The sequence below is a fragment of the Capra hircus genome, chromosome 18 (assembly GCF_001704415.2).
Source record: "Capra hircus breed San Clemente chromosome 18, ASM170441v1, whole genome shotgun sequence".
In the NCBI taxonomy this organism is placed as follows: domain Eukaryota; kingdom Metazoa; phylum Chordata; class Mammalia; order Artiodactyla; family Bovidae; genus Capra; species Capra hircus.
The window spans coordinates 54,736,368-54,746,324 of NC_030825.1; the positions used below are offsets into that span (position 1 = coordinate 54,736,368).

The 9,957-nt window shown below is 58.2% G+C and overlaps 2 protein-coding genes across 2 annotated transcripts; one reads left to right on the top strand and one right to left on the bottom strand.

The window, feature by feature from the left end:
* Positions 1-3,445, top strand: CCDC8 (coiled-coil domain containing 8). Its single transcript, XM_005709596.3, has one exon. The coding sequence runs from the start codon at positions 1,306-1,308 to the stop codon at positions 2,836-2,838; it is 1,533 nt and encodes a 510-aa protein (XP_005709653.3). The 5' UTR covers positions 1-1,305; the 3' UTR covers positions 2,839-3,445.
* On the bottom strand, positions 5,194-9,318 carry PNMAL2 (paraneoplastic Ma antigen family like 2). The gene is given in 10 exon segments (XM_018063193.1): positions 5,194-5,887; positions 5,890-6,106; positions 6,205-6,616; positions 6,618-6,744; positions 6,747-6,891; positions 6,893-6,976; positions 6,979-7,054; positions 7,056-7,282; positions 7,284-7,381; positions 7,384-9,318. Coding segments are annotated over 10 exon segments (1,698 nt in total). The 5' UTR covers positions 7,610-9,318; the 3' UTR covers positions 5,194-5,801.

The window sequence follows — 9,957 nt, forward strand, 5'->3', positions numbered from 1 at the left end:
TGTCCAACTCTTTGCAACCTCATGGACTGCAGCACAGCCAGGCTTCCGTGTCCTTCACTATCTGCGGGAGTTTGCTCAGTCTCTTGTCCACTGAAGCCCGTGATCCCATCCAACCATTCATTCACTCACTCAAAAGTATTCTAGAGCACCTACTGTGTGCCAAGCTCCATCCTGGAGCTGGTACCAAGTTCTCTACCCACCTGTTTGGGTCTATAGGTAGGAAGTGCTGATACCAAAGTCACGTGATTTTAAAATAGTAATACACCGTGCCAACGGGTTTCAGAGGGACTGCCCCATTTGCACGCCCACCTTCCGGGCTTGGCTGGAACCCGCACGTTTGGGATGGCAGGTTTGGGAACGGCCGCCTTTCCCGGGGAAAGCTGCTGACGTGGGCTTCGCTTCGGCGCGGGGCGATCGGCTAGGAAGACGGGGCCTCAGAGAGGCCCGGGGCGCGGCCACACCCCTGTGGAGGAGGGGAATGAGGGCGTCCCGAAGGGAGTGGACAGCCCCCTGTCAGTCTTCCCGAGTCCCGGAGTGTAAGATGAGAAGGGGGAAGGTGGGCCCCATCCTGGGGGCCGGCGAGGAGGAACTTCCTGCCCGCGCGCGCGCTCCTCGGCCGGGAGGCGGGAGGCGCGGCAAGGTCAGCCTGACTTGAGGTGGCAGCCTGCCTCGGAGTGGGAGACCCTCCTGGGGAGCTGCGCCGCGGCCTCCGAGCGCCTCGGCCATATTGAACAGCCAAGGCTGAGCCGCCTTTGTCTGCGAAGTCCTCTCTCAAGTTCCAGGCGCATCTGGGGCACAGGATGAACCACCGGCCAGCCCGTGCGCCCGCAGTTGGAGCCGGGACACCGCGTCTGCAGCTTGCAGTGGGCTGGGAGCCTCAGAACTAACCTCACCCCGGCTCAAGTAAGCATCCTGGAAATTGATTCCCGCTAATCCTTCGCGGGGAGCGGATTGAGACCGGACTTGTTGCAGAGAAAAGTGGGAAGTGAGACTCTCTGGGCAGCGCTGCCGGGAGAGCAACCTACTCCCCTCTCCCCGCCCAAGACTCGAGGCTACGAGCAGTTTGGGCTCATTGCCCCCAGCCCAGATTTCACCCTGGAGATCTTAAAGACGCTCGAGAAAAGCCATGTGGGGGGCTGGTTCCCCTGGGGCTTCCTCCCGTCCCCCGACTGCCTCATCCTTTGGAGCGTCCCGGACGTCTGCAAAGACGTGGATCTGGACGTCCTCGTCGAAGCTTTGAAGCCCGTGGGGACCTTTAAGAAAATCGGCAAGGTGTTCCGCCGGGAGGAGGACTCCACCGTGGGCATGCTGCAGATTGGGGAAGATGTGGACTATCTGCTCATCCCCCGCGAGGTCCGGCTGGCCGGGGGCGTCTGGAGGGTCATTTCCAAGCCGGCCACCAAGGAGGCAGAATTTCGGGAACGGCTGATCCAGTTTCTGGAAGAAGAGGGCCGCACCCTGGAGGACGTGGCCCGCATCATCGAGAAGAGCACCCCGCATCCACCCCAGCCCCCTAGAAAGTCTAAGGAGCCCCGAGTGAGGAGGAGAGTCCAGCAGATGGTGACCCCACCCCCCCGGCTGGTCGTGGGCACTTATGACAGCAGTAACGCCAGTGACAGCGAGTTCAGCGATTTCGAGACCTCCAGGAACAAGGCTGACAAGGGCCGCAAAGGCGCCGGCCGTGGCAGGAAGGTGCGCAGAATGCCCGTCAGTTACCTGGGCAGCAAGTTCCTCGGGAGCGACCTGGAGAGCGAGGATGATGAGGAACTGGTGGAGGCCTTCCTCCGGCGAGGGGAGAAGAAACCCAGCGCGCCTCCTCCCCGCCGCCGGGTGAACCTGCCCATACCCATGTTTGACAACAGCCCAGGGCCCCAGCAGTCCAAAGCGGACAGGTGGCGGGAGTGTGTCAGCCAGGTGTCCTGGGGGAAGCTGAAGCGGAGGGTGAAGGGCTGGACACCGAAGTCCAGCCCCGGGGTGGGCGAGGCCAGGCAGGCCTCTACCGGGGTGGAGAGGGACAGTGCATCGGTGCCAGGCAGCGCCAGCCTGGGGTGTAACCTGGGAAATGCACGAGATGGGCGGGTGGCTGAGACCCCCCCAAGGCGATGGAGGCCCCAGATCAACTGGGCTTCCTTCAGACGTCGCAGGAGAGAGGAAACAGCTTCCAGAGCTCAGGGGGGAGAGGCTGCAAATGAGCAGAGGGTGGAGGCTGCAAATAATCAGAGGGGGGAGGCCACAGATAATCAGAGGGGGGAGGCTGTAGCTAATCAGAGGGGGGAGGCTGTAGGTAATCAGAGGGGGGAGGCTGTAGATAATCAGAGGGGGGAGGCTATAGCTAATCAGAGAGCAGGGCCCATAGCTGTCCAGGAGGCAGAGGCTGTGGATAATCAGAGAGCAGATGCCCTGGCTGTCCAGGGGGCAGAGGCCCCGGCTGACCCGAGGGCAGAAGCTGCAGAGGATCCTAGGGCAGAGGCCCCGGTTGTCCAGGGAGCAGAGGCTGTACCTGATGGGGAAGAAGCTGGATCGGTCCAGAGGGCAGAAGCTGCCTGTAATCAGAGGGCAGAGACCCCAGCTGTTCCGGAGGCTGACTCCTCAGCTGCCGGAAGGGCCACAGGGGCCACTGCAGGAGCTCGGACCCGGAAACCAGTCAAGACAGTGAGGTTCCAGACCCCCGGACGCTTTTCATGGTTTCGGAAGCGCCGGAGAGCCTTCTGGCACACTCCCCGGTTGCCCATGCTACCCAAGAGAGTGCCCAGGGCAGGCGAGGCCAGGAGCCTCAGGGTCCTGCGGGCCGAGGCCAGAGCGGAGGCAGAGCGTGGAGAGCAAGAGGACCAGCTGTGAGGTGAGGGCAGGGGGGCCACGGAGGACCTCAGCACCTGCCGCAGTGTGGGTCCCTCACGGCATGTGTCTGACTCTCCACACTTGAAAATGGAGGTAGAGTGAAGGCCTGGCAGTGCCTCTCACGTCTCTACCGAATGTCCCTTTCTTATTAAAACTGTATTTTCTATGCATTGATTTTTTTTTTTCTATCTTTCTTTCTCTTTTTTCCCACATGGCTTGTGGGATCTTAGTTTCCTGACCAGGGATTGAACCCAGGTCTCCCCAGTGGTGAAAGTGCTGAGTCCTAACCACTGGACTGCCGGGGAATTCCCTATGCATTGACTTTTTTTTTTTTGCATTGATTTTTTTTTTTTAATACAGACTCTTTATAGTAACCCAAGGAATGTAATGAAAGAAACCCATACAATGGAGTTGCATCCCCTATGATTTTAACTTCCTCAAATGCAACTCTAGGTGCTCATCCTGGAAAAGGGAGCGAGGCAAAGGAGAAATCCCTTCCTCTTCCCCTTTTTCTTCCCCCTTTTGCCCATACACTTTCACTCCCTGCCTCCTGGAACTGGAAAAGAGGGCGCAGGTCAACATGCAAATAAAAATATTTACCAGCTTATTTCTTGGCTCTGGCTTGGCAACTGAAAAATGCTCCGGGGTGATTTTGTCACAGCCTTGTGTCCCCTTTACTCCCACCGTCCGTGATGCTTACCCGTGTTAAAGTCACTTTTCCTGCCACTCCCACCTGGGTTCTGCAGACTTGGTGGGTCCAGGTCCTGCAGTTTACATGCTTCATCCCTTCTTGGTTACCACATACAGAAGAATAATTTGGGAAACATGTCCAACGTGTGGGTTCAGGGGCCCTTCACATCAGAGCTGTGAATTGCTAGAGCAGGCTATGCGGCCCAAGAATCTGGGGCAGCTTGGTCACTGGATACATTGGGAAAAAATCAATGCACTAGGAACAAGCCAAAGAACTGGATTGTGGTGTGATAGTGAGCAATGTATCAAGTTGCTACAGTGAGCTTATAATCGGGTTGCTACACACCCTGGGAGCTGGGGGACTTCTCTCTGTATTGTCTGTGTCCCCCTAACGCGAGGGAAAACAGACAGCAAATAACCATGCCCCGGCCTCGATAGAGGCCGGATAAAGGGAAATTCTTAGAGGTAGGGCTAAAGCCCAGCTGGGTCCTCCCGACAGGCTGCAGTCCTGGCCTGGACTTCTTAGACGTCATTCAGTAGATCTTTAGGTCTGGGGTGGGCCTGAGAATATGCATTGCTAAGAAGTTCCCAGGAGATGCGGATGCAGTTGGTCTCAGGACCTTACTTTGCAGCTTTACTGGAAAGTCAGTTTTGGGCTGCCTGGCATTTAGAAAACAGGCGGAACTTCAAAGCGGTGGACCCCAAGAAAGGTAATGGTGCGCATGATTTAAGCTATTGATCTTAGGGCGCCTCCTAGTGGATGAACAGGCCACGACAGCGCTTGCCTAGGTGGACGCTTCCTCCGCAGGCCTAGTTCTCAGCGGGGCGGGGCGTGCTGTGTGGGGCGGAGCCTGCAATGAGGAAGGCGGGGCCTCGTGGGCTCCGGACCCTAGAGAACTTAACAGTGGGAAAAGCTTATCGGTGTCTGGCTTCTCCCTCCGGGCCCTTTCAGGACCAGATGACACTCCCGAGAATCTCAGGATGCCGCTCTCTCCGTTTGAGCAGACCGAGGGGCGGGACAGCTTCCTCCTAGGGATCCCAGGACCGGGAAGGGGACACGCTACCGGCATGTCTGCACGCTCCGACCCCAGGGACCCCGGCAGAGTTCACAACTCCAGTCACGTGGAATGTAATTAGACAGGCAGCCCTGTGAAGGCAGGTGGCCTATTTGGAGACATGGTCCCTCTATGCCCAGCAGGGAATCCTGGCACCCGAGGCTTCAAGAGTTACACATGAATAAACCCCAATCTCCACAGTGGCTTGGGGCTTTTGCACGGGATGTTCTGCCTCCTGAGTGCGCTTCCACGGGGCAACCTCCCGCCTCACCCCTTCCCTCCAGCGCCCAGGGGACTGTCACCCCACAGGAGGTGGCTAGGGGAGAGCTGGTGGGACATCTAGGGGGAGGTGCACTGCTTGGTACTGCAGAGAAAAGCCAACACACCGTATGTGAATTGTCACAAATTGAAAGTGTTGCTAAGAAGTCCCATTGTTTGAAAACACTGCAGGTCGAGTGTCAGATTCAGCCTGTAGACACCAGCAGGAGGCCTTGGCCCTGAGAAGCTGGTGCGTTTGTACCAGCTGCACTTCAGATGGGCAGGGACTTTCCCTCTCCTTCCCCTCCTCCCCTGCCCCTGTGGCTGGTCTCCACCCCTCCCTTCCCCTCCCCCACCTCTTCTCCCCTCCCCCAGGAGCACACCCCCCTGCCTCTCAGGCTTCTCTTCCTGGAATCCTCTCCTCCCCACCCCGAGCAGGAGGTTTAGCTTCCTGGCTCAGCTGCATCCTGACACTCCTCTTGCCCGGCTGGAACCTCCATCACACAGGCCAGCCCCCATCAGATTGGAATGAGGAACAGGGGCTCACGGACGATGGCCAGAAGCATGAGTCTGGAAGGGATCAGGGCTCCACCGAGAACAAGAAAGAACGCCCGGCACTGCGGGCCTCCCCTGGTGCCCGGTGTCCGCGGACACACTCGCCCCTGTGCTGAGCCAGGAGACGCAAAGCCAAGTCGGCTGGGTGGGCCCTGAGACCGCCCCGTCACCTGGGGCTGCTGCCTCCACGGGCGCTCATTACAGTTACATTCTTCTTGCGTCAGGATCGCTCGCACCACCTGCAAAGGAGGGACTGAAAAGACCGGAGAGCGAGCGGTGGGCGGCGCGCAGAGAAGAGCCGGGAATGCATGGTTCGGCCAGAGCTGCCACCACGGCGGGGAGGGCGGAGGGAGCGCCGAGCTGGGGCCCCGCCGGCAGCTGCAGCCTCGCCCCCTAGGAGCGGCCCTAGCGGCACATGGGGTGCAGCCTCCTGCCCCAACCAGTCTTCTTCCCACGCGCCGACTTGGAGCCCGCGGGCGGCTGAGCCCTGGGCCGGCCTCGGCCTGCGTCCCGGCTCCCGCGCGCCCCTTCCTGCTCTTGCTTCCTGCCGTCGCCTCCTGGGCTTTCGTCTCGGGAGGGCGCCCCTCCAGGCTCGGCCGCCGCTCCCCTCCTCTCGGGTTTTGCGGGTTCCCCGATGGGGCGGGAGCTGACGCCGCCTGCTCGACCCAGGGCCCTGCAGGCCGTGCGGGCCCGCTTGGTCCAGGCGCTTCCTAGACGCCCGGTCCTCGGACTCGGACTCCGCTCTCCGCATTCTCCGGCGCCTCTTCCGAGCCTGTGTCCTAAACCCCTCCGGCGCCTCCTCCGACTACCAGTTCCCGCGGGCCGCCTGCAGCGCCAAGACCTCCCCCAGGTGGCCTTTGGACAGTTTCAACCTCCCGCCCTCCCAGGCCTTTTCCTTTTCTTCCTCCATCACCTCAGCCACGTCGTAGGTCCCCCGGAGCGCCGCGAGCTCCAGGAGCCCTCGGCCCCACCTCTTCCTCTCATCCCCCTCAGCTCCCGAGAGCGCCCCGGGGAGACTTCTTGCCCTTGAAGGGGGTCTGGGGCTCAGTCTTGGTGGGGAGACGCATTCATTCCAGCAGGTGTTGTCGCTGGCCTTCCTCAGGACCACGGCGGCCACCTGGCAGCCTGCCTCCTGCACCTTCACGCGGTTCCAGGTGTCCTCGGCCCTGACGGACAAGACCTCGAGCAAGGCCTCTTGTCTTCCTTGTCCTTCAGCCCAGCGACTCCATCCCAGAAGCCATTTTCAACACCTCGTCCTGGGCAGAGGGGTCTGTATGAGCCACAAGGGCCACAAACTCAGGATTGTCCACCCTCTCTTTTTCTTGATCCCCGTTTTCCTGGGACTCCTTTGGGAGGCGTCGCTGTCCGCGGTCTCCTCATCAGACGCTTCTCCCACTGCCAGAATGGCCGACAAGTCGACCCCCGCCCGAAAGGGGAATCTTTCTCCTCTTTTTTTGGCTTTGTCCATCACCGTTGCCAGGGCCAAGAACTCACGGAGGACCTTGCCCGTCATCTCCTTGGCTCTGGAGGGCCCACTACCTAAGGAACTCCTCCGCGGAGGCCTGCAGCCTGCTATGACCCTCATCCCCGTGAGGTCCTCCCGGTCCATCTCCTGGATCGCGAGCCCCAGGCTCTCCTCAGAAGAGTCTTCCGAATCCCGCTTCCCGATGTGGATGGCCGCCCTGCACAGTCCCTCTTCTGCCCGTCTGTGTCCACCTGCTCCCTCTGGTTCCGTTTCCGCGATCTCGACGACTGGACGTTCTAGCCGCCCCAGGAGCGGGGTCAGCCTCCCTGACCGTCGGCCCCTACCCCCGAAGCTGAGTCTCCGAATCGGGAGGAGTGGACCTGTCCCCAGAGACCCTGGCCACTGCCGCCTCGGGAGGAGGGGAGTTCATCCAGCAGCGACCGTCTCATCTGCCTCAGGACCCTCGTGTCCTCCGCGCTTTCCTTGCACAGAACCCTCTTGACGCCGTCCCTGCCCGGATCTCCCCGGGGATGGCGCTGTGATTAATGTTCTCCACAAACTCCATCACGGTGGCTTTGGCCTTCTCTACCCTCATGGACCTGGCGTTCCTCAGCCCGAACGTGCCCTGGGGCAGGAAGACCGGCTGCAGGACCGCTTGGATGGCCGCCGGCTCCACGTCCTCTGGGAGGCCCAGTGCACGTACAGGGCCAGCCCCCTGCACCAGTCCCCCTAAAGGGCCCGTGGCCATGGTGCCTCTGGCGCTGATCGCGGAGCAGGAGGGAGCCCGAGGCGCACGTGGGCTGCGGGGCCCTGGGCAAATGCCACCCTGGAACAGCGCCGTGGGTCCTGGAGTTCAGGTTCAGATGAACGTGACCTTCGGGCTCCTGCTGCTTCTGGGCGGCCGACCCGGCGGCCCTTCCTGAGGCCCCCCTCCTCATGGGGGTCCTAGCACCCACAGGGAGTTTGCGTGGCAAATCCAGAGATGCCACCAGCCCCTCCGCTCCGCCCTTTGTGCCTGACCGAGGCGGGGTGACACGGCGGCGCCCGGGCCAGTTGTTGGGGAAGGCTGCGCGGTCGGCACCTAGAGCCGCGGGGAGAGGTGCGTCCCCCTCGCCGCGCCGGGGCCACGTCTGGCCATGCGGCCTCCGCTCAGTCTCTGCAGTTCCGCGCGGAGGCGGCTACTCGGCCCTGAGCCTGCGCACACAGGCTCGCCGCTGCTACCAGCTGGGCCGCGGCACCATGGCAACGCCAGGGCTGCAGCCTGGGTCGCAGTTGCTGGGGTCTGAAGGGATCCAGCTCTAGACGAGCCCAAGCAAAGGAAGGCTCTGGGAGTTGGGATCACCATCAGTGATGAGCCCCCCACCACACACCAAAGGCCATAATCACAGGGGGCAAGACAGCAGTTAGGGAGACCCGCGATCTCCTTCAGGGGTAGACGCTTCCAGCCTTCCACCGTGTACAGGTGGGGTTCAGGCTGCAGAGACGTAGATCAAGAGCCTCTGGCTGCCCACGGTGGAATCAGGACTCACTCTTGAGGTGCAAGCCACGCCCAGAGTTTTCAGGCCTCACTCAGTGGAAATCGGCTTCAGTAGGGATACTCAGGCCTCGGCTGCGAGGTGCTGGCATCCTTTAGGGTCCACAGCCCTCACTGATGGGGTCTGGCCTCGCTCAGTGAGGCCTCGCTCTTACAGATGTTTCTGTAGCCATAACCATGCACCTACTATTAACTATGTGTTTTTGCATATGGTTCCTGTGTGGGTGTGATCAGCAGTGAAATCAGACATCACTTCCGGAAGAAGACCGAGATCCTGACTGGGTCCATAGGCTGGGATGGGTGAATGTCATAGCTACTGGGAACACACTTCCCCTTTATCATCCTTGCTAACCCTCACCCCACCTCTACATGAATCAGGCACTGTGGCCCAGCCATTGGGTTTCCACTGCTGCCCTCGCCATGACTCTGGGAAGTTTCCTGGGCTTCTCTACACCTCAGTTTGCTCCTCTGTGAAATGGGCATAACCATTAACCCTACTCATAGGATCTTTGGGCTTCCCTGGTGGCCTAGATGTTAAAGAATCTGCCTGCAACGTGGGAGAGCCAGGTTTGATCCCTGGGTTGGAAAGACCCCCTGGAGAATGGAATGGCAACCCACTCCAGTATTCTTGCCTGGTAAATCCCATGGACAGAGGAACCTGGCAGGCTACACTCCATGGGGTGGCAAAGAGTCAGACATGATTGAGTGACTAACGCTTTCACTTTTCACTTTCATAGGATCCTTATGGGGATTAAACAGGATGATCCACGAAAGCCCTTGGAACAGAGGTTGGCCCAGAGCTGGTGCTCCCTGAAAGATGGCGATGGGAATTCATTCTTTCTTGACCCTTTATACAATCATTTAATATAAATATATACATTTAATTGTCAAATAAATATATAAAGAAGGAAATTTTTTTAAAAAAGAAACCCAAACACTTCATTTTTGTTTTGTTTTTAATGTAGGAAGAGAGTTTATTGCAAGGTTACCATGGCAACTGGTTCTAGGACAAACCAAACTGCTTACTCACTCTCCTACCTGCCCCCCAGCTTTCATTTCCCCTGCTTCTCCCTTTTCCTTTCCTTTCCATCAAATGGGTGTCAGTCTTCTCTCTAGAGCAGTGTGGTCTGAAAGAAATATAATGCGAGCCCCCAAGGCAAGCCACGTGTGTAATACATAAGTTTGCTAACGGCTACCTTCAATATATAAAAAACAGGGGAAATGAATTTTAGGAATAGATTTTCATTTATTTACATTATTCATTATTTACAATAGCCAAGATATGGGAGCAACTTAAGTGCCCATTAACAGATGAATGGATAGAATTGATAAACAAGATTCCTTCATCTTTATTGTATATTATAATATATAGAGTATTTACACATGTATTTATATATAAAGAAGATTATATATATATATATGGTTGAGTAATATGCCACTAAATATGATGGAATTTATTATTTAAAGACCCATTTTAAAAAGTTAAAAATCTTGCCATTTGAGATAACACTGATGGACCTAGATGGTATTGTGCTGAGCAAAATAAGTCAGAGAAAAACAAA

Excerpts from the sequence above, each read along its gene's own strand:
- CCDC8 (XM_005709596.3), top strand. The coding sequence starts at position 1,306 with ATGCTGCAGATTGGGGAAGATGTGGACTATCTGCTCATCCCCCGCGAG.